The following is a 21,282-nucleotide window of genomic DNA, read 5'->3' as shown; positions in this document are numbered from 1 at the left end:
TCCGGGCGCCTCCTAAATTATTTTTTAATCCTCTTGGCCTTTCCGCTTGGTTTCTAGTTCTATTGTGCACTTAAGAGGCCGATAGGATGGCTCTTGCCTTCCGGGTGGAGTTTAAATATATATGTAGAATTTTGCATGACTCTTGCGTCATCGTTGAAGTCGTCGTGGTTCCCCGAGCGGCCTCCTTGTCTTCTCCCGGCACCGGGGCCTGTAGACGTTTCCGAGCGCAGCGGGCACTTTAGCGAGGAGCCCTCGGCTCCCGGCGAGCGCTTCCCTCCGGCCCCCTCCCCCGCCTCGCCCTCCTCCCGCTCCTCCCGGGCTCCTCCTCCTCGCCCCTCCGCGCTGTCCTCGCGGGGAGTCAAGCTAGGGTGAGCGGCAGGCCGCGCGGCGGCCGCGGCGGCAGGGCGGGGGCGCGGGGCGGGCGGCCGCACTCGGGGGAGGCGCCGGGGCCCGCCCTCCTCCGGGGCCGAGCAGGGCGGGGGCCGGGGCCGGCGCGGGGCGGGGAGAGCCGCCTGGCCCCTCCCCTCCCTCCGCCGCCCTCCCCAAAGTTGCCGTCTCCCCCGGGGCCGGACAGTCTTATGATCCAGCGGATCCTCCTGGGGAGGCCGGGCCGGGGAGAGGGCGCGGGCGCCGGGCGGTGGGGGCAGAGGGCGGGCGCGGCGACCGGGGCCGGGCCGGGGATCCGGGCAACGACCGAGGCGGCGGCAGCGTCCCGGGCCCGCCGCCCCCTCCCCTCCGGCGAGGGGAGCCGCTGCATGGGGCCGGGGGGGTGGCCCTGCTGCGCCGAGCGGCGGCGACGGCGGCGGACCCCCCAGGCGGGCTGGGGCTGAGCCCGGGGCCGGGGCGGGGGCTCCGGGGGGACCATGCCCGGAGGCCGGCCGGCCGCAGCATGGCTCACGGGCCCGGCGCGCTGATGCTCAAGTGCGTGGTGGTCGGCGACGGAGCGGTGGGCAAGACGTGCCTGCTCATGAGCTATGCCAACGACGCCTTCCCGGAGGAGTACGTGCCCACCGTCTTCGACCACTACGCAGGTAAGCCTCAGAACTGCTGACTAAGGGGCCGCTCCCCGGGCCGGGAACTTTAGAGCAACTTTCACGGAGCCCCCTGGCTGCCTCCCCTGAGCGCACTCCCCACCCCTCCCCCGCCGCGCCCTCCACCAGGCGAACTGCCCACCCCCGAGGCTGTGTGTCTCTGGCCACCCCCTAGCTGCAGCTCCCACCCCTCTTTCTCGACCCCTCGCCCGCCCCTGCTCCCCACACTCCCCAGTCCCCTCCGCGCCCTCCTTGACCTTCCCACAGTTGCCTCCCCTATTGCCCCAAGCCCCTGGGAGAAACATTTGAGGGTTCCTGGCAAAACGAGTCTTTGGGACTTGGGAGAAGGGGATGGATAGCTGGGGACCACATCACATCTCAACTCATGCCACTTCACAGCGATCCTTGCGCAAAGGAAAAGGGGGTGACATCTCCCGGGGAGTGCCCACATGCCAACAGCTGGGTTGGGAGAGGAGGGTTCTGGTGGGGAACGAAATTGCCTCAGAGTCCAGGTCATTGTGAGCTTCTCTCCCCACCCCCACTTCTGTCCTTGCAGTCAGCGTTACCGTGGGGGGCAAGCAGTACCTCCTGGGACTCTATGACACGGCCGGACAGGTGAGTGTCTTGGCCTCTGGCCGACATCTCCTTTTCCCTGATTCTTTGTGGCGCTTAAGGGCTTTTGGAAACTGAGGTGTGTAGGTGGGAGGGTGTGTCTGCCAGGATTCCCTCGGGATCAGGTCTTTTCTCAAGTCAGGACATTAGGGGAAAAAAATGCACACAGACTGGCCCACCCATGTGAACCCCTGGACTATGAAAGTTTTTGCCTGTGTGGGTCCTTCTGTGTGGGTCCCAACTCCTGTTGCAAAGTGGCAGTGGCCAATGGTGAAGAGCCCTTATTTTTAGTTGCAGATGACCAGGTCTCCCCCTCACAGCCTCCGTCTGGTCCCTCATTGGTGAGTGGTCTGCCTGCCGGAGGAGCCTGATTGGTGGGAAATGGCATCATCTAACATGATGGGAAGGCATTTGGTCCTGGTTATGTTTATTACAACATCATTGCACTCTGGGACTCCAGTCCCTGGAAACGTAATTTGTGGTGTTACCCGAGGACCACAGGGAAAAAGAAAAGAAACAACAACCATCCAGCCACTCCCTGGGGTGGGTGTGGGGGAGAAGGGTTAAGAGTTCAGTGTGTATCTTGGAGGAAGAGCATTTTCCCCTCAGGAGGGCCAGGTGACTTTGGGTTTTCTTTGGAGAGATTGCAGTGCAGAAAGAAAATGCACACTTCTTCAGCTGCAGCCTCTGGCCAGTGTTTGCAAATCAGACTGTGCTCCTAAAGGAGTAAGGCCTTTTCTCTCTCTTCCTTTCCCACTCCACCCTCTTCCCAGACCCTCTTTTGCTCTAAGCCTCAGCTGATTGTGTGATGAAGTTTTGCAGAATCCAGTTCTATGATTTACCTGAAGACTTAAGCAGAAGTTTTCTGGTGTCAGACTGACTTGAGTTGGTGAGGGTATGTGAGCAGCTGAAAGGCTTAGAGATCTTTCAGGGGAAGCCAGTGGTAGTTTCTTTATCTGTAAAATGGGGTTAAAAAGAAAAAAGACCATCCCCCTGTGCAGATACCGTGTGCCATATGCCAACTGATGAGCCCAGCACATACTTGGTACTCAGTTAGGAGTGCTGTTCTTTGTAACTTGTCTAGATTTGGCTTTCAGAGTTGTGGTACTCAGTTAGCTTCTGTGTTGGATTCTGAAAATGACATGGGGGAGTACCTTAATGTGGTCTTGGCTTCTAAAACTGAAGATGGAAAACTGCTGGCAGTTCAGGGTGCCAGAAGCCACCCCCTTTACTGGCCCATCACTGCACAACAATTCTTGGCTTCCCAGGGCTCCTTTTGGTTGCCTGCCTGTAGTTGTTGTTCCTTCTACCTTTGTGAGAAGGTATGGAGGACAAGAGGCAGAACTCATTTAATGAAAGAAGATCAACTCTTAAGAAGTATACTAAACAAGAGGTTGGCGTGATTGGTTGAAAAATGAGGTTTTAAAATTTTTTCTCCAATTTTAACTTCTTTCATTACCTCTTCTTCCCTTATCTCTTTTACCTGTCACTATGATCATATTTTGACCATATATCCCATTCAACTCAACATGGATATGTCAGGGCTGTTCTGTGCGCTCTCAGAGCCAACTGATATTTGCAGAGTGCCTTCTACATGTCACTCTGAGGCAACCACTTGCAAATATTACCTTATTTACTCTGTGAGACAACTTTCCCTTCTGCAGATGAGGACATGGGCTCAGAAAGGCTGAGTTGCTTGCCTAAGGTCACATAGCTATTGAGATGCTATAGGGATTAAGATTATGTCTGAATCCACACTCATTTGAGGTGATTGTGCACATAGGAAGTCATGGGAAATGCTGAGATGCGTCCCCATGTCAGTCAGATTGTGTGCACGTTGATTTGATACCTGGAGTCTTCACAGCCATTCTCAGAGTGGGGTTTGTATGCCATCTTGAACTTAAATCCAAAGAAACACCCCAAGTGAAGCCCACTCATAGAACCAGGGATCTCCATATGTCATTCTAATTGTTCTCTCCAGCAGAGGATTAGAATATATATACCAAGCTCAACATAAGGCTTGTTTTTACTTAGTTGTGGGACACCTACTCTGTTGGCCCAAATGTGTGTTAGTCCCCTTTAGTGTTTCTCCTAGTGGCCAAGACATCTGTTTTGGGATCAAAGTTAGTGATAATTCATCTCTTTAACTAATAAGCCAATGATGAGACCAAGTGATAAGTGCCTTCTGTACACCTACTACTATATTAAGCATCTGGGGAATGCAAAAGAGTAAATTTAAGGTAGGGATCTAATGTCAGCATAAATAGAAGTGTCTGGATCACATACCTGTTCATATCTCTTACGTAAGAGATTTCTGTGTTGTACTTGGTCATTGAGACCCCATGCCTCTAAGGATCACTGTCAGATGGATGTTATAAGAATTATTATAAACAAACACATATACAAACATAGGCACACATATATGTATGTATAGAAAATTTTAAGCCTGATGGGCAGCAGAGGAAAGCCCATGGTATTTGAAACCATTAGTCACGTGATTCTAACGATGCTATTTACCTTCTTTATAATAGTAAACACATGGATAATGAGACTCTACACTGCAGAGTTGTAGGCTATCTTAAATTCTTTAAGGTATGTAAAAGTAGTTGACACTGTTCTTCATGTGCAGTAGATGTATAAAAGATAGTACCAGAAATTATTGTACTCTGCTCTGGGAATTTCATGGGGGGAAGGAGCCACAGGTGGAAGAGGACAGTGCATTATGCCTGGAGTTGATAGAAGGTTCACTAGAAGGCCAGATCTAGAATCTTTTCAGTGGAGATATGGAGCCTCACCCCTGTTTATAATATGAGAAATATCTAAGAGTTCTGTGCAGAATTTGAGAAGCAAGGGGCATATGTAGGCTTTAGCAGGTTTATTTTTCAGGGAGGTAAGATGTGCTTATTTTTCAGAGAGGAAGCTCAGAGTGCTAGAAAGCAGTTGCTTTCTCTCCAAAATGTTCACTCGTGCACATGGGCACCTGCTGGACCTGTTTAAATAACAGCAGTAGCACTTCCCCCAGGTTGGCACCTCTAGTCTACTTGCTTACTCTTGACCTTCTCAATGACCCCAGTCAAGTTGAAAGCCATACACAATTTACATATTTGGAATCTACCAATCAAGGAATTATTGAAGTAAGGTGACCTTTTTCCTTCTAGAGAAGAGTGCTTTTCACTAGACCTGTGCTGCTATTAGGAGAGAGAGAGAGAGAGAAAGAGAGAGACAAAGAATGAGAGTATGAGAGTTTGTGGGATGTTAGTCCCCATCATTTGCTTTGCCTGAGGACATTCCTCAATGTCCCAGCTTATTCACTAGCATTGCTGCCAAAGGGAAGCCCTTTCTGCTCTTGACTGAGCCCATGGGTGGTCCAAAGGCAGTGTAACATTTGGACTGCCACACATTTGGAGTGAAAGTTAATGGAAGCATCTTCCTCCTCACCGGGGGCCTCGCAGGGAGGTCTGGCTTTCTGCCAGGGTCTGAGTGGAGTTTCTCCTTTTTTGCCCAGCATTTAGAACTTTGGCATGGGCTCTGTTCCATCCCCACTGTCTTCTTGGGGATTGGAGAGGTGGGATTTTCCCTTCTGCCTCTGCCCTACTTGGAACAAGCGGGAACTGGGAAGAATTCCCTCTATACAGACAAGTCAGTGGGGAGCTGCTTGGCAAGCTGCTCTCTAGCCTGGACTCCAGGCTGATCTCTTAATCCTTGGCAGGAAGGCAGAACTTGATACCCTGAAGAGAGAAGGACTGAAGTCCAGTTTATCCCAGGTCCCAGAATACCCATATTTAGGAGGATGTGTGTTGGGGGTGAGTATGGGATCCCTAGAATTCCAGATTTAGCCACTGTCTCCGTTTGTGGAATTCCATTTGTATGCCTTTGGACGTGTCGTTTCTATGTCTCTTAACTTAAACACACAAGTTCAGGGATGCATACATGAGAGCTATAAATATCCTTTACTCCAATGTCCCCTGGGGTAGCTTTTTCAATGACAGGGGAGGTTTGTTTCACACTTGACATAGCCCAGCAGCTGTGGCTGCCCTGCCAGCCCTCTGGGTGCGTAGGGAGGCACTTCCCCTAGAGAAGGGAATCTCCACTGAGGGAGCCTCGACAGGCCCCTCCTACATCTCATGGGGCAGCGCCCAAGGGCCCAGCATGATGGGAAAAGGGCACGAGGAAGAACGAGGGTATTGCCACGCATCAGGTTCCTCTTCCCTTCAAGCCAGGCATGCTCACAATACCCTTCACAAAAGTCCTCCTAAGACTTTTCCCTTAGGAGGAAATGGTAAATGAGTGGGCTTATAAAAACCACATAGAGATGGGAGACTGCCTTTTTTGAGAGGACCTGCATGGAACACAAGTAGGACCCAGGAAATGCCCACTGGTGGCTTTAGCCCCACATTTCATCCCTAAGGGACCCAAAGAGCAGAGTCTGGGAGGAGCCACAGGGTTCCTTCCAGACATTAGCCACAACAGGTGAGATGCTGTCACTAAGCATCCTGGTTTCCCTTAGTAACCTACTGTAGATTTCTCGTCATGCATTTTGCTAACCTTTTTAGAAGCTATTAATATTTCCAGGCTGCACCGAATAACACAGAAATGCTAGACTCCTCCTCTGAGTTGGAACAGTGAATGGCCTTTTTCAGCTCCAAAGCCTTTGCTGATTAGAATGCCCTGTGTTTCCTCCTTGGGACTCTGATATCAGTTTGGGATGTGACAGCTCAGACTGTGGACTGGCAGGCAGGGACCTTGAGGTTGGGGCAGTGGCCCATCAGCTCTGATTGGCTTCTTGTTTTATTCCATCTGTGTCCATCCACTTCCCAGACCCTTTGTCTGTCTTTTTCACTTCTATTATAATTTTCCTGAGGTTTCATGACACTTCTACTGTTTCAAAAAGAGCTTCCCAATAGATGTACCAGGCATGAGGGTTACAGGTGTACTGAGATGCTGTCCCATCAGCTCTGAGGCACTGAGGGAGTAGAGAGCCTCAAAGGGGCAGAGCATATGTTGTCATTTGTTGTGTGTACCATGGTATGACAAAAATGACTTTTTATTTATTTATTTTCCTGGTACTGGGGATCGAACACAGGGCCTCACATATGGTAGACAAGTGCTCTCCCTCTGGGCTACACCCCTGGTCCATGCCATGATCTCAGAAAGGTATGAAACCTTGTTTTAAAACTTGTGGGTCAGAGGTCTTCTGGAGAATTGGGCTTTTGTGGTTTTGTTGTGGAATTGGGGGTTTCAGGAGATGTGACCTAATGGTGTTAAAACAAAACAGAATAAAACAAAGCAACTCTCCATGGGGGTATCAGTTTCCAGCAAGAACACGTGTGTTGGCAGCAGTGGGTACTACTGAGCACCTCAGACAGACCAGCAGTTCTGCAGAGGAGGAGGAAGGAGAGGCAGTTACAAAGAAATCAAGTGAAAGACCATTAGCGACCTTTTAAAAACAGCTACAATTTTTGATCGTGGTAGGCTGACTTCTTTCACCGGAGGGGCTTGGTTTTGCCCTCATTTGGCCTGCTGGGTTTGGGGAGCAGCTTTCTGTGCCCTGAGCAGCTTGCTGTTCCTCTTTAGTGCCGGGCACAGCTGCTCTGCACACAGGCTGCAGGGTGGCAGCACAGCCCTCCCTGCTCCCCAGTGGAGATCTCGTGGACCACTGACTGTCATATTCTCCCGGGCCGGTTCTTGCTCTCTCTGACCTCCATGAGGAAGGGACTGTGCCTTTCTCCATCACATCCCAGTGCTGGTGTGTGTGAGACCTGCTGTGAATATGTCTTAAAAGGAATTCATTCTCATTCAGCTGTCAGCTCATTGTGCTAAAAGGCTAACCAGTAACTATGGGGATAGCTGTTAAATAATAGCAGCAGGCACAACCCCTTTCCTGAAAAAGCTTTGTTGATACAGTAGAAGTCTCCAAGGGTCCAAGTAGATGTGTAGCAAGCCACCAGTTTTATCCCTACACAGGGCCAGCAGCTTCCAGGTCCCCAGGCTCAGGCTTTTGTATCTTTCTTGAGACAACCTGCTCCTGGTCTTCTGAGCAGGAGGCAGTCTGGCAGTGGAAAGACTGCGGCTTTGAATCTGCAGATGGAGTTTGACTCCTGGGGTTTCCTTGTGGCTGTGTCTGTTGGTAACCAGCTCACCCCTGTGAGTCTCTTTGTCCTCTGTGTGAGTTGGGAAGATAGTTTCTACCTTGCAGGATCGCTGTAGGGATTAGAGATCGTGTGTAGTTATGGCATGGTGGCAACTGAGAGTGATGTCCTGGACCAGTTGGCAGGTGGATGCGTTGGGGGCTATTCCACACGTCTTCACTTCCAGTGGTGTCCATTCTGGTGCCTGCTCTGTGTTCAACCTTCTGGGGGGAGAGTATGATCAGACCACAGGAAGGTCCCCTGCACAACTGGGAATGTATGTGTGAACCTGGATGCTACAGGAGTCTAGATGGGAAGAAGCAGGTGGTAGAAAGAGCTGTTTGGAAGATCTGGACCTACAGGTATTGAGGCAGGCAGTGGAGCACTGACTGCCAGTCTGGGTCCCCACGTTGGACTGCCTCTGTTGGAGGGTTGGCTTCCACTTTCCAGTGAGGAGCTTGACCTCTGGACTCCTGTTTCCTTATTTGGAAATGGGATTTTAATAATACTTGCTTTTGGTTGTTGGATGAGAGCAGAGTTTCTCAGCTCCCAGAGGAAGAACTTCCTTAGCTCTCAGGGCAGCTGACCAGGGCCTAGGGCAGCCAGAGGCTCAGTTGTTCCTTCTGGTTTGAGCAGTCTCACCTCAGTTGCTTACCCATGGCCTCCTGTCCCCACCCCAAGTGCGCGGAACACAGTGTTCCATGGAGTGAAAGTCTGGGAAGGATTACAATTGATGAGACCATACAGGCAGAGAGTGTGGGGAATTCATATTCTGAGTAGGGGGAGCAGTTGGGGAAAGCAGTCATGGGGGTGTCCCACAAGTGTCTTTGTGGGCCTCAGATCCCTGCTATCAGTGTCAACATAGGGAGTAAGCTTGAGAGCTAAATTATGGAGTTATTCACCCTGTGACTGACAACTTAGTAATTAGAGAGATATTAATCTGGTGCTGCCTTGCTTGTTGATTTTAATTGAAGGAAAAGAAAGTGGGGGGAGGGGGCCTTTATTGTTGTCACTGTTTCTTTTCACGTGGCTGGTGGGAGAAGTGAATCTGCCTCTCCAGGTCCCTGGATTGCAGGTATTCCCAGGCTCAGGGTAGAGCTGGGGGCTGAAGGATGACGCACCATTGAATGGCATTTTCAGAGTGCAGAGCATGCAGCATCTGGTGCCTCCCTGGGGCCTTCACCTGCACCATCACAAATGGAAACCACTGGTGTTTGTAAGTTCAGGGAGGTTTAAGTGACTTGCTCTAGGCCACACAGCTGTTAAAAGTCAAAGCCAAGATTCCAGGCAGTCCCTGGGACTCCAGGTCCTGGGTCCTTTATGTTAACTTACACTAAGCTTGGCCAGAGCAAACGTTTCCTTCTGGGGCATATGACCTGTTGTTGAATATTTCGAGTGAGAAATACACTTGCAGCACATTGCTTTTCTGGAGAGAAGAGCTGGTGGAATGGTTTCTGTGGGTGGAACACAAAGGGGCTGCTGCCAAAATGGCTCCTAGAAACACTGTTACCCCCATGAAGTGGGGGCTGTTCTGTCATTTTGCCCATAAACCCCTTAACAGGGGCATATCTGTGGCAGTGCTTGTGTGCATTGCTGATGAGTGTGTGGAGGCACCTTGGTGCCATTTGCTTGAAGGCATGGCCCCATGTCCTACGTTGAACTGTAAGTGGACTTTCCTCAGACCAGGGACCCAGTGCTCTCTCTGCCTCTTCAGGCTCCCTGTGCCCTATTCTGTTCACTAGCCTTGACCTGACTGATGTAAGCATATTGTTTGGGAATTGTCTGCAAATGATAGGTGTCCACTGTCCCATGGAGGCTACCCCAGGCCTTTCTTTTCTCTCTGAAAATTTTCTTATTTAGGAGAAAGATGCATCTTCAAAAATGTTTGTCCCTTTCAACTGAATATTCCCAGAATATACCCAGAATCTTCCTCTGCCACCTGCTGCTCATATTGTCTGCCTCCCCACCATCCCTGTCACCACCCTCTTGTCATGTACTCCTGCCTGGGTCACTTCCTGTGGTGGCTGTCAAGACTGGATGAGAACATTCAGCCATTCGGCAAATATTTCCTGAGCACCAGATCTGGGCTGGGTCCTGTGCTAGGGGCAGAGTTTACAAGGTAGGTCAGGCACACTTCTTGCCACCAGGAGCTCACAGGGTAGTAGTGGGAGGGGAACTGGGACCTTTTCATGGGGGCAGGAGGAGGCTGGGGTCTGCCTTTTTGGAGAGACACGCTGCTAGCAAGAGCCGAGTAAGGGTTCTCCAGGTGCAGAGAGCATTAGATAAGATTCCCACACTCACTGGTGTCTCAGCAAGGGTTTGAAGACACTGGTTCTCAAAGTGTGGTCCGGAGTGTGTCTCCTGGGGAGTTGTTAGGCATGTGTATTCTTAGGCTCCACCCCAGATCTCCTGAATCAAAAGCTCTAGGAAATGTCTGTTACTACAGGTCCTCTGGGTGATTCTGCTGCATACAGACATGTCAAAGGGACTGAGGCAATGTTTGTGTGCTTATATGTCTTCTCTTACCAAGCCACCTGCACCCCTACCCCAGCACATACACACACCATCCCAAGAGTGCAGAAGAAAATTCAAGAGTGCAGAAGATTTATTTATTTTTTTAATCCTTTGCCCTCCCAACACTCCCACCCCGCCCCCACTCTCTCCTTCTTAGATCTTACCCATTTGGGGCTCTCCTTATTTGTTACAATGAATCAAATCCTTCAGTCATTCAGGCTGCCTATCCAGCCTGCCTGTGGAGATGGGCCCTGGCACTGTCAAGAGAAAACAGCAGGATTTCCTTGGTCCATTGGAGTGCCATCTGACTTAAGGTTGTGCACACATTAGGCTCTGCAGGTATTCCTTGATGAGGCCTAAATGCCAAACCATTTCATTAAGAGACCAAACATACACTCTGATCATGGAGGCTGAAGCTGGCACTCTGACTGGGGTCAGATCCTGTGCCCAAGAAGGATGGCAACTTGGTTTGTGCTGAATTAGTTCCAAAGCATCAGATGGGCCATGGCATACCCATGCAGGTCCCAAGGAATGGGTGGAGGACGAGGAAGGGCTTTGTTCCTCCAACACCCACCTTGGCAGTGACTGCTTTCTCAGTGACTGACAGATGCATTCTGTGCCATTCTCCTCCCTTCCTCTGTTCTCCTGACTCTTCTCTTTAAAATGTTTTCTTCCTTCCTTCTTTTCTTACTTTCCCTCCTTTTCTTTTCCTTTTCTCTCTTTCTCCTCTTTCAGTCTAAAGAAACCACCCTCTTTCAAATGGCATAATGGTTGGGATTATAAATGAGTTGGTTCAATGTAGGCTTCCTCCAGGAGAAAGAATTTAATTCTGACCATCCTGTTCAATTAAAATTCCATTACTCTAGCTTAATTTTCCAAGGGCTGTTCTCCCCAGTCAGCCAGATCAGGACTCACACTTATTACCTGAAGGTGTTTCCTTGCCCTGAAAAGAGAAGATGGGGATGGCAGTGGATGTGAGGAGGGGACAGAGGCCAGAGGCAGAATGCCTGCTTCCTTGGACTGAGTCTTTGTCTTCCAATAGGCAGAAGCCTCAGACCTTTAACTGTCTTTTATCTAGCAAGTGAGAAGGTCATTCTGAGGCTGAGGGACCCATGGCTTCCTCCCCTCTAGAGGTTGATTCCTTTTTTGAATTTCAACTGTGTCAGTTGTGTCTATGCCACAATCTGGCAGTTGGGTTTTTTTCATGCATAGATCTTTACTTCCATTAAGATAAGAACCCCTGAGGGCAGAGGGCAGGTGGCACATTGCACTGGGCATGGATTTGGGGCCTTGGTGGGAACTAGGTGAGTATTGGCAAGACTATTATGAGAAGAACCTTTCCCCTGACTTTATCACCTCTTTAGTGACTTTCCTATCAGCTCATTTGAAAGGGGGTTCCAACCTGTCTAGACATTATTGAAGAACTTTAAAATCAAGTTAGAGGGGGAGGTTTTAATGCGATTGTTCATTATGTTGTTCATTACCGTGGGGCTGGTTAGCAGAAAGGCTGTCAGGTCCATTTGAATAAAATATTGGTGGTGAGTGTGGTCTACTCCAGCAGGCCTTCCCCTGCGGGAATTCTTCTCTGTGCTTTATGTCAGGTGTGCCTCCAGAGAGGCCTGTGGCTGGCTGTGACAAGTGGGGAGGAGGGGAAAGTGGAGAGAGCTGATTTGCTCAGCACTGCCTTGCCAGGGAGGGAGACCTGTGATCCAGATGGGCACATGGAAGTATCAGCAGCTAGCAGGTGGTCTTATGAAGAAAATGATTACACAGGGGCATTCCTGGTAGATCAGATTGTTGATATATACATTTCCTCCTCCTCCCTTTTAACCATTAAGATATAACTTATAGAACATTTTCATTACCCCAAAAAGAAATCCCGTACCTGCTAGTAGTCACTCCCCATTTCCCCTTTGCCTATCTCCTGGCAGCCACTAATCTGTTTTCTGTTTCTATGGATTTGCCTATTCTGGACATTTCATGTAAGTGGATTCAAGCAATATTTTCTCTTTTGTGTCTGGCTTCTTTCATTCAGCTTAATGTTTTCAAGGTTCATCTGTGCTGTGGAGAATATCGATATTTCATTCCTTTTTGACTGAATTTTCCTTCTGATTCCTTCTCTCTCTCTCTCTCTCTCTCTCTCTCTCTCTCTCTCTCTTTGGTACTGTGAAAGGAACCCAGCCCTTAACCACTGAGCTGCATATCCAACCCTTTTTATTTTTTATTTTGAGTCAGGGTCTCACTGAGTTGCTTAAGTCCTTACTGAGTTGCAAGTTTGACCTCAAATTTGTGATTCTCCTGCCTCAGCCTCCCCAGTCACTGGGATTACAGGCATATACCACCATACCCAAAATGTCAGTCTTTCTTCCATAGTCATTGTACTGATCTGGGGACCATGTTCAGGGTTGTAAGGCTGAAAGCAAAGTTCTGCTATCCTGAACCTTGAGCTCTCCCCTCTTCCTTTCCAGTATTCTTGTTCCCTCTGTGCCTGTGTTCAAAGCCTGTCTCTCCCCCATCTACACCCTAATTCATTAGCTATACAAGAATCCGTTAAACATAGGTGAGGCAAGGATCACAAAAATCCATCCATTAGGGTTTGTTCCCTGTAGGATTGGTTTATAGAGTCCATTGGGAAGAGAAAGCATGTACAGCTGACCAAAATGCAAGTAGAAAATGGGAGATGTTATAAAAACGATAACGTGAGAAATGTCATAAAGGTGCCAATGGCTGCTGACTTGGCCAGGTACTCCCAGATACTCAGGGTCTCCGTAGGGCCACCTCAATTCTGAAATAGTTTTATTGGAGCATTCTTGGATTATTAGATACACGGGTCCAATTTATGTTATTTCATAAGAAATCCAAGAATAAATGAGGTTGCCAATGTGTGTGTGGCCCTGGTGGAAAAATGGACAAAAGTTGTTAACCTGTAGCTCACAAAAGAAGAAAAGCAAATAGTCAGTGAAGACACACTCTGCAAAGATATGCAAATAAAACCTTTTTTTTTCCCCTATCAAGTTGGACAAAATGGGAAAAATTAATACCCAGGAGACAGGAAAGTGGATGCTCTACACTATTGTAGGGAGTAAAAACTGACACAACCATTTGAAGGTTAATTTAGAAAAGGTTCTTGAATTTGCAGTGATCCATTTGTATAAATTTGTGCCAAGAAAACATTCAGAGTACACAAAGATTTACATAAAATTATATTCTTCACAGTATTGTTAATAATAGTGATAAATTATAAGCACATTGATGCATAGTAAAAAGGGAATTGTTAAATCACAAAATGATGTGTTTTAGAATAGCCATTGAAAACTGCTTTCAACAAATATTTAAAGAAATGTAAAAGGCTAATGATGTGTTAAGTGTGAAAAAGCATGAATCAGAACTATATATAGCATGATTACAACTTTGAAGAATATGTATAATATTCAGGGAATAAAATTGGGACAAAATAGTCAAAATGTTAAAGTTGTTGACTCTGGGTGGTGATATTAAATAATTCTAGAATATTACTTCTTTGTACTTCCTTCTGGTTTTCTCCCAACTGGAAAAAAAAAAAAAAAAAAGTCATCTTTTTTTTTTTTTTTTTTTATCAAAGTCATAATGCAGATGATTTAAAGAATCAGCAATTCTGTTAGGTCCTACTGTGAAGTCACAAAAGATCCCTTACTGAAAAGAGGTGACCCGCTCCCCTGAGACATCCACTTTTGACTGTTTATTTTGGTAAGAGACACCCTGTGTTGACTTTGTACCATGCACCAAGGATGAGGCTTTGGCTTTTTCATCGGTCCCTGCCACTTCCCATCCACACTCTTCCAGTAGCTGCGTGGTGTTTTCAGGCTGACCGATGGTCGGTATTTCTGTTTTTATGACTCCGTGGGCCCAGCTGGGCCATGTAGTATACTATGATGACTGTCCTTCTTGTACCACTCTTGTTGCTCTGGAGTTAATGATGACCTTATTTCCCCCCTTATTTTTCACTGTATGTTTCTCTGTCTCACCTTTGATTGTCCTTCCACGCAGTCAGGTGTGTCAAGTGCTCTTTCAGAGTCTTCTTCCTGGGGACATCCCCCTGACCTTCTAGTCTGCTCCCATCTGCCTCTCATCTGCTGCATGGCTACTTCCCCCTCATCTTTGTTAGGATTCTTTTTGCTGCCATCTCTTAATTAGATCTTTGTGTTCAAGATCTCTTGTTTTCTTGGTTTATTTCCTCACTTTGATGGACAGTTTATTCTTTCTAGTTCCCAGAGAAAATATTCCTGGTGGGCAAATTTTTTTGACACCTAGTCTGTTTTTATTTCTTTCATTTCTGATTGACAGTTGGAAAATAGATTGACTTTTTTTTTTTTTTTTTCCCAGAATTTCAAAGGTGTTGTTCCATTAAGTTTATGCTGTTGAGAATCCCATACCAACCTGATTCTTGACTTGTCTCAGAAACCTCTTTTCTTCTCTGGAAACTCTTTAAGATTTGCTATTTCATCCTCCTAAAATTTCACAATCATAGATTTTAGGGTGAGGTCTAACTGGCTTTGGTGGCCCTTGCAATATGGAAATTCATGTCTTTCGGTTCTGAGAAATTTTCTTGGTTCATTTCTCTGGTTTCTTCACTTCCTGTTACTTCACTTCTATTACCCAGACTTAGAGGCCGGAGTTCCTGTAGTGCTCTTCTAATTTCCTTACATTTTTGCTCACTCTGTCTCTTTTTGCTCTGTTTGGGGGAGATTTCCTCAATTTTGCCATCTATATCTTATATTCTTTTTTTTTTTTTAATGTGATTCTATTTTTAATGTACAAGAGGTTTTCCTGTTCTCTCGATGTTCCTTTCCCCCCCTTTTATATGGCTTATTTTTTTGATGGAATAACTTCTGTAATTTCTCTGTGGATATTGATAGTTCTTTCAAATTTCTTTAAATTCTAGTATATTGTCATAATTATTCTATTATTATTATTTTAATCTCTTTGTGTCTATTTTATAAGTTAAACTTTATTATGTGTGTGTGTAGGAAGAAGCATAGACTATGTAGGATTCAGAATTACACATAAACTCAGGTATCTTCTGGAGTTTTGGGATGTATCCCTTGCAGATAAGGGAGGACTATTAGATAAGTATAGAATGACTAAATCTAATTAAAGCCTTTTTTTTAACTAAGTCTAATGTCTGTGTTTCTTCAAGGATGGTCATGGTAGATATGTTTTGATCCTTTGAATGGACCTTGTTTTCTTGTTTCTTTGTCTTCAAAGTTTTTATTTCCCTGCATAGTCTCTCATTTTGATCTCTGCCTTTTATGAAAGGATGATTTGACATTTCCTCATATTTAGGAGTGATACTTCAGCCTGTGAGAAATGGTATGTGAGTGGCATGGTTGACTTTGGTCTTCCCTGTAGATCAGGGTTTCTCAACTCATCATTGTTGATGTTTTGGGATGGACTGTTCTTTAATGTGGGAGGTTGCCATGTTCACTGTAGGATGTGTAGTGACATCCTTAACCTCTTTTTCCTAAGTGCCATTAGCACCCCTCCTGCAGTTGTGACATTCATAAAATGTCTGCAGACATTGTCAAATCTATCTGTAGGGCCTATCACCTCATAACCTCCTCCACTCCCAGTTGAAAACCACTATTGTATTATGATCTGTCTAAACCTGTTAATTGGAGGAATCCGAAAGGTCAGTAGGTTTTGATCTTTCCTCTGGGGGTGATCATATTCCCCAGAAAAGAATCTTCTACTCTTCTGCCTCAGGGGTTTATGCTAGGCTGGCAGTGTCCAGGATAGCTGGAAGAAGTGGGATGGGAAATCTCCGTTTTCCTGGCCTGGTGTGTTCAGTGTGTTCAGCTGGGCTTTGTACCCTGCCTTCCATGTAGCCTTTGTTCTGTCCTTTACAGAGAATAAATATTCTCTGCCTTTTCCAGGGTTGGGGAGTTTACCATAATAGAAAATAGGATCTGGAATTAAACGGCTTCATAGGTAGACTTTGGGTCCACCCTTAGTTTATGTCTCTGCCTTTGTCCCTTGTCCAGAACATGCTGCTCCAGTCCCCTACCTTCAGACCCTTGGGGTGCCCTGTTTTGCAGAACGAGCTACTACTTGCCCTCATTGCTGGCTTGGGCCTGGCTCCTAGGTCTACCAAATCAGTTCATTCATTCTTTTGTCTTCTAGCTTCTAAACTTTTCTTGCTATTGTCTCTTTTCCTGTTTGTTTTGTCCTTGTGGCTTTATGCTTTAAAAAAAAAAAAAAAATACTGTACCCCTTAGAGGATTTTGGAGGGATCTGAGATAAATGTTCCTGTTCCATCAGCTGCGATTTAGCTGAAGTCTTCCCCATTTTATAATTAAAAACATAAATATGAAGAACATAGTTATAGTGATGGCTCTTCTTTTCAGTGCCTGCCTCGAGATATCTGGAAAAATGAATTTGTAAGTAAGAAACTTGCTTGGCTTTTGGACTTTGGAGCAAAAGTAGTTGGATGTCATGGAGGAGATTTGTTTCCTTCATGACCTGGAAATGCATGATGGCCTTTTCCTTCCATATGAGAGCATGACTTTCTGGTGACTTGGAACTCTGTCCACTAAGTCTAGCATCCTACCATTGGTCCACTGTGTGGACATCAGTATTCCAGTTATCCTGTGCTAGATTCTGTGTAGGGTCTGTATGGACAATGACCATTCAGTAGACATATTTTTCAGATAGGCCAAAACATACTCTATTAGCTTACAGCTTTCTTTGGTTGCATTTCAGTCACTTCGATTAGATTTGGGTATTCTCTTATGTCTTAGTCTCCTTAATATGACCTACGCTACAGATGACCAATAATGGTGTGGCTTGATTTTCATTAATATGATTCTCAAAATGTATGTAGTCTTGTCTCAAATGGTTAGGTGTCTTCCTGTACACTGCCCCCCAATACATGTTGACTCTGCCTGCAGTGCAGGGACACTGGGAGGCAGGAAAGAACACGTTCTGCTGTGATGCAGGGGCAGTTCTGAACAGTTTCCAAGGTGAGGACATGCCATGGCTATGTGGATTTGGGGTGAGGAGAAGCAAGTATTCTGGGCTAAGGACATAAAAGAGGTACACGGGAGAGGTTGGGGGTGGGAGAGGAGTACGGGAGAGCAGCCTGTGTCCATTTCAGCAGCAGAGTGGGTGGCATCAGGGAAGCCATCGATGCCAGGGTTGGCAAAGGAGCTTGAAGACAGCTGTGAGTGGCCTAGAACACCCAGCTAACAACTGTGCTTTCTGAAGGGTGCAGTTGGGAGCTACTGACTTCTGAAGATTGGTGCCATGAGGGCGGGTAACAGAGAGGCACATCATCAGGTGCTTTCTCTGTGTAGCCTTTTCTAGTCCTCAAGAGTGAATGTATTTTTTGCACTGAATTTCTGTGGCACGTAGCACTTTTATCTCCTGCTATTAATCTCTGCCTGCATTTGAGGCCTTCTTTGGACCTGTTTATCCCATTCAGTCATAACATGTGATCTATGAGGTTGGTAGTATCATCTACCCACCCTTTCCATTTTTCAATAAATGAAAAAAAAAAAAAGTCTCAGAGACACTGAAAAGACTTGTACAAGTTTACACACGTGGCCTTTGAGAGGCAATACTAGGCCTCAGGCCAGGCCTTCAACTCCGATTTGTATCCCCCTGTTGAGTGACTTCCCTTTGATGCCTGGATCCCACCAGATTCCTTATAGCCAGTGACTCCTTAAAGGGAGCCACTGTTTGATTTTCCATGCAGCACAGAACACAGACTCCAAATGGACTGCAGGCTTCCACAGTCTCCCTTACTGGGTAACACAGGGCGGGGCTCAGAGCCAGAGCTAGCAGGCTCCTGTGCAATTTGGCCAGGCCACAGGCTTCAGTCTCAAACTTGAATCTACCCCTGTAGGTGCAGCTGCTCCAGGGGCTGTTTTACCACCACTTCACCTAGTGCCTGGGCTCAGCTGTTGCCCTCACTGCCCTGGAGAGAGGATGGACACAGGGATTACTGCCCCTGTCCCGGTGCCAACACCATGAGTTTTACGAGAAAGCACAAAAGAGAACAGGCTTGAACCGCGGCATGAAAGCGCGGTCTGTCTGGTGCTTTTCCAATCAAGTGTTGTGGTTCCTGGTTTCCTCATCATCTGAGTGTTGCTTCCCTTTGATTTCACTTCATGGGTTCTTGGTTTGCTTTGGTCAGTGTAACTTGGTTCCCTAGCCAGGTCTTTAGAGTAGATGATCAGCTCCTGGATTGGCTGAATTTGAAACACAGAGGATGCTGGTGTAAATGAGTGTCCAGTTGTTATTTTAATGTCAGCCACTGAAAGCGGCTATGATTGTGTGCAGCAACAGCCAGGCAGGGCCCGTGGCCACACCACAGCCTGTGTGCACCTCGACTCTTCACTTTTCTGGGCCTCCTCACTAACTTTCATTTTCTGAACACACTTTTGAGATATTTTGGTTTTGCTGTTTTCTAGCTAGCCATGTAAATGTGCATATGTTTAAACCACCAAAACTTCTAGGTGTGTTTTTCTCAAAGTCAATGTAATTCTCAGTTCTCATTTTCTGCTTATTTATTCCATATCTGGAACTGAATGGAGAAGGAACACACCTGGGCAGGTGTGGTTATAAATTAACAGCCATCACATGGGCTAATTGCCTTCTGTGCCTCAGTTCAGTTACTCTTCCCAGTAGCTTAAGGGGAGGATCCGTCAGTAGTCCATTTGATAGATGAAAGGAGCAGGAAAGGTAACGTGCTGGAGGCCACACAGCTAGCAAGCCTGACTCAGATTCACAAGGTTCATGCCTGAAACCTATGGTACACTGCCTACTTAGAGCTGATAATTAGGAGAACTGCCAGCGGCTCAACTTCTGCCCAGTTGACTATGTGACTTTAGACAAGTGTTGAACCTTCTTGAGATTCAGTTTCCTCATCAATAAAGTGGAAGCCATCCTATCTCCTGGGCTAATAGTGAAGGCCCAGTAAGACAGTTGGGGTTCATGTGAAATCAGGAACCAGGTAGTCTCCTGGGGCTGTGAAGTTAACTAGGCTGTAGTAGTATGATGGAGTTTCTTGTTCCAGGGCGCAGGAGCTCTGCGGCGAACTCCTGTAGTACAGAGAAGCCAGAGCTGGAGAGGGAGAGAAGAAGGAAGCAATTCAGAACAGGCAGGGGCATGGGGGTGGATCAGACCTGTGCTGGAGGATCAGCCACACTCCTCAGCGTGGAGGTGTGTAATGGGGAGTTACGCAGGGCGTGAGGGGTCGATGTGGGGCTCCCGGGGCTTCCTACCGGGTGATTCTGCTGCATTCGGCACCTTTCTGAATTTCTAAAGAACTCTATATGAGCGTTTGGGGGAAGGTGCCTGCAATGTCACTCCTTGGTACACTTGTGTATCTGTACATTTTTTTAAGTTTGAGGTTAAAATTCATACAACAAAAATTTAACTATCTTGAAGTATATAATCCAATGTAGCCACCACCTCATCTAGTTCCAGAGCATCTTCACCACAACCCAAATTGCATGTAATTTGAAGGGTCTGTCCATGCAGAAGTGTCTGTGAGCTGTGTCAGTTCATCCCAGTCTTGCCTACCTGCTAGGAGCCCACCTCCCCCACAGACAAACTCATGGTTTGGTCTGCAGAGGGTGACTCATGTTCTTAGATCCCAAATGGGTTTGTTAGTCACAGTGTAACTCCTCCATGCAGTTTGGCTGCCTTATCTGGATGTGGAGAAAAGCAGCTTTTCAGGCTTAATCTGAGAGTACTATTGATCCATGGTCTCCTTGGGGCACCATTCCAGAACCTCCCAGATCCTCAAATCCATGGATGTTTAAGACCCTTATATAAAATGCTGTTGGATTTGCATATAACCTACGCACATCCTCCCTTATACTCTAAATCATCTCTGGATTACTTATAATATGTAATAAATGTTAATTGTCATTTTAGGGAATAATAAGGAAAAAAGTCTGTACATGTTGAATATAGACAATTTGGTGTGTGTGAATATTTTCTATCCACAGTTTGCTGAACCTGTGGATATAGAGCCCACGAATAAGGAGGGATGGCTGTTCCTGGGGTCCTCTCATGGCTGCTTGACTGCTTGTCTTCCCAGTGTAGTAAAAGGACAGGTACAAGTGTGGGAGACTTCAGTCTCTGCAGACTGGGTGTGGGTAAGGGTGAGAGAGCTGTCCCTGGGGAAGTGTCAGGCCTGGTACTTTCATTGCTAGTTCTGGAGATTGGTGTAGGTTCTGTGACTGAGCTGTTTTGCATATACCAGCAGTGAGACAGACCATAGTACTCACCTGTGAGAACTCTGACCAGTCTCCATGAGCTGCAGTAATGGGCCAGAGAATAACAAATCCTTGAATGCCAAGAAGAGTGGGAGAGAGATGAGGGAAGTATCAGCTGCATAAAAGGCAGAAGAGGCAGGGTCCTCTTTGGACTATCCAGGAATGCTTCATTCTGATTGGACAGTTTAGGTCGCATATCCACCCAAGAACCAATGCCTACTCTGGGAAGGATAGGGAATGGGTGCTGATTGGCTTAATCCAACCAGGAATTTTTCTATAGCCAAATGGTGGGTCAGAATCTCCAGGGCCATGTGTCTAGGTAGGCCCTGTACTAAGTCAGGACTTTGGAAAGAAGGAAGCAGGGTGCCAGGTAAAGAGCCAACAATTTTTCCTTCATACTAGGAAAAATAAATGTGAAAACAATGAAAAAAAAAATGCTGTGTTGAAAAATAGTTGCAGGAACTAAAATGTGAAATTAGTTCACAGTGGAGTGAGTTTACAGCTGACTTTATTCAGGCAGGTGGGTTGGATCCATTGGTGTGCACAGAAAAAATAACTGTGATCACAGGAACCAATTTGATTTCTCACTGAAAATGACAATAGCAACCTGAGAAATTAGCCTGTCACTGAAGAACTCAGACACTTAATCCATCCTCTCGAGCTTTGAAATGGTAAAGGAGTGTAGGCCAGCACAGTGCAAGCCACCCGTGACCTGGCTGCAGCCTCCCTTTC

The 21,282-nt window shown here is 46.9% G+C and overlaps 1 protein-coding gene across 2 annotated transcripts in view; it reads left to right on the top strand.

The window, feature by feature from the left end:
- Nucleotides 1-656: 656 nt before the first annotated feature.
- Nucleotides 657-21,282, top strand: part of RHOQ (ras homolog family member Q) — a 34,883-nt gene continuing 14,257 nt past the window's right edge. Inside the window, exons 1-2 of one of the 2 annotated variants that reach the window (XM_079111231.1) lie at nt 657-1,031; nt 1,588-1,646. In XM_079111231.1, the coding sequence (XP_078967357.1) occupies nt 890-1,031; nt 1,588-1,646 (201 nt within the window). In that variant the 5' untranslated portion in view covers nt 657-889. The remainder of the gene's footprint in view (nt 1,032-1,587; nt 1,647-21,282) is intronic. The other variant, XM_079111232.1, reaches the window with a different exon arrangement.

The sequence above is a fragment of the Sciurus vulgaris genome (assembly GCF_902686455.1).
Source record: "Sciurus vulgaris genome assembly, chromosome: 14".
Lineage (NCBI taxonomy): Eukaryota > Metazoa > Chordata > Mammalia > Rodentia > Sciuridae > Sciurus > Sciurus vulgaris.
The sequence above is the reverse complement of the archived record's forward strand: the minus strand, read 5'-3'. Positions and strand labels throughout refer to the sequence as shown.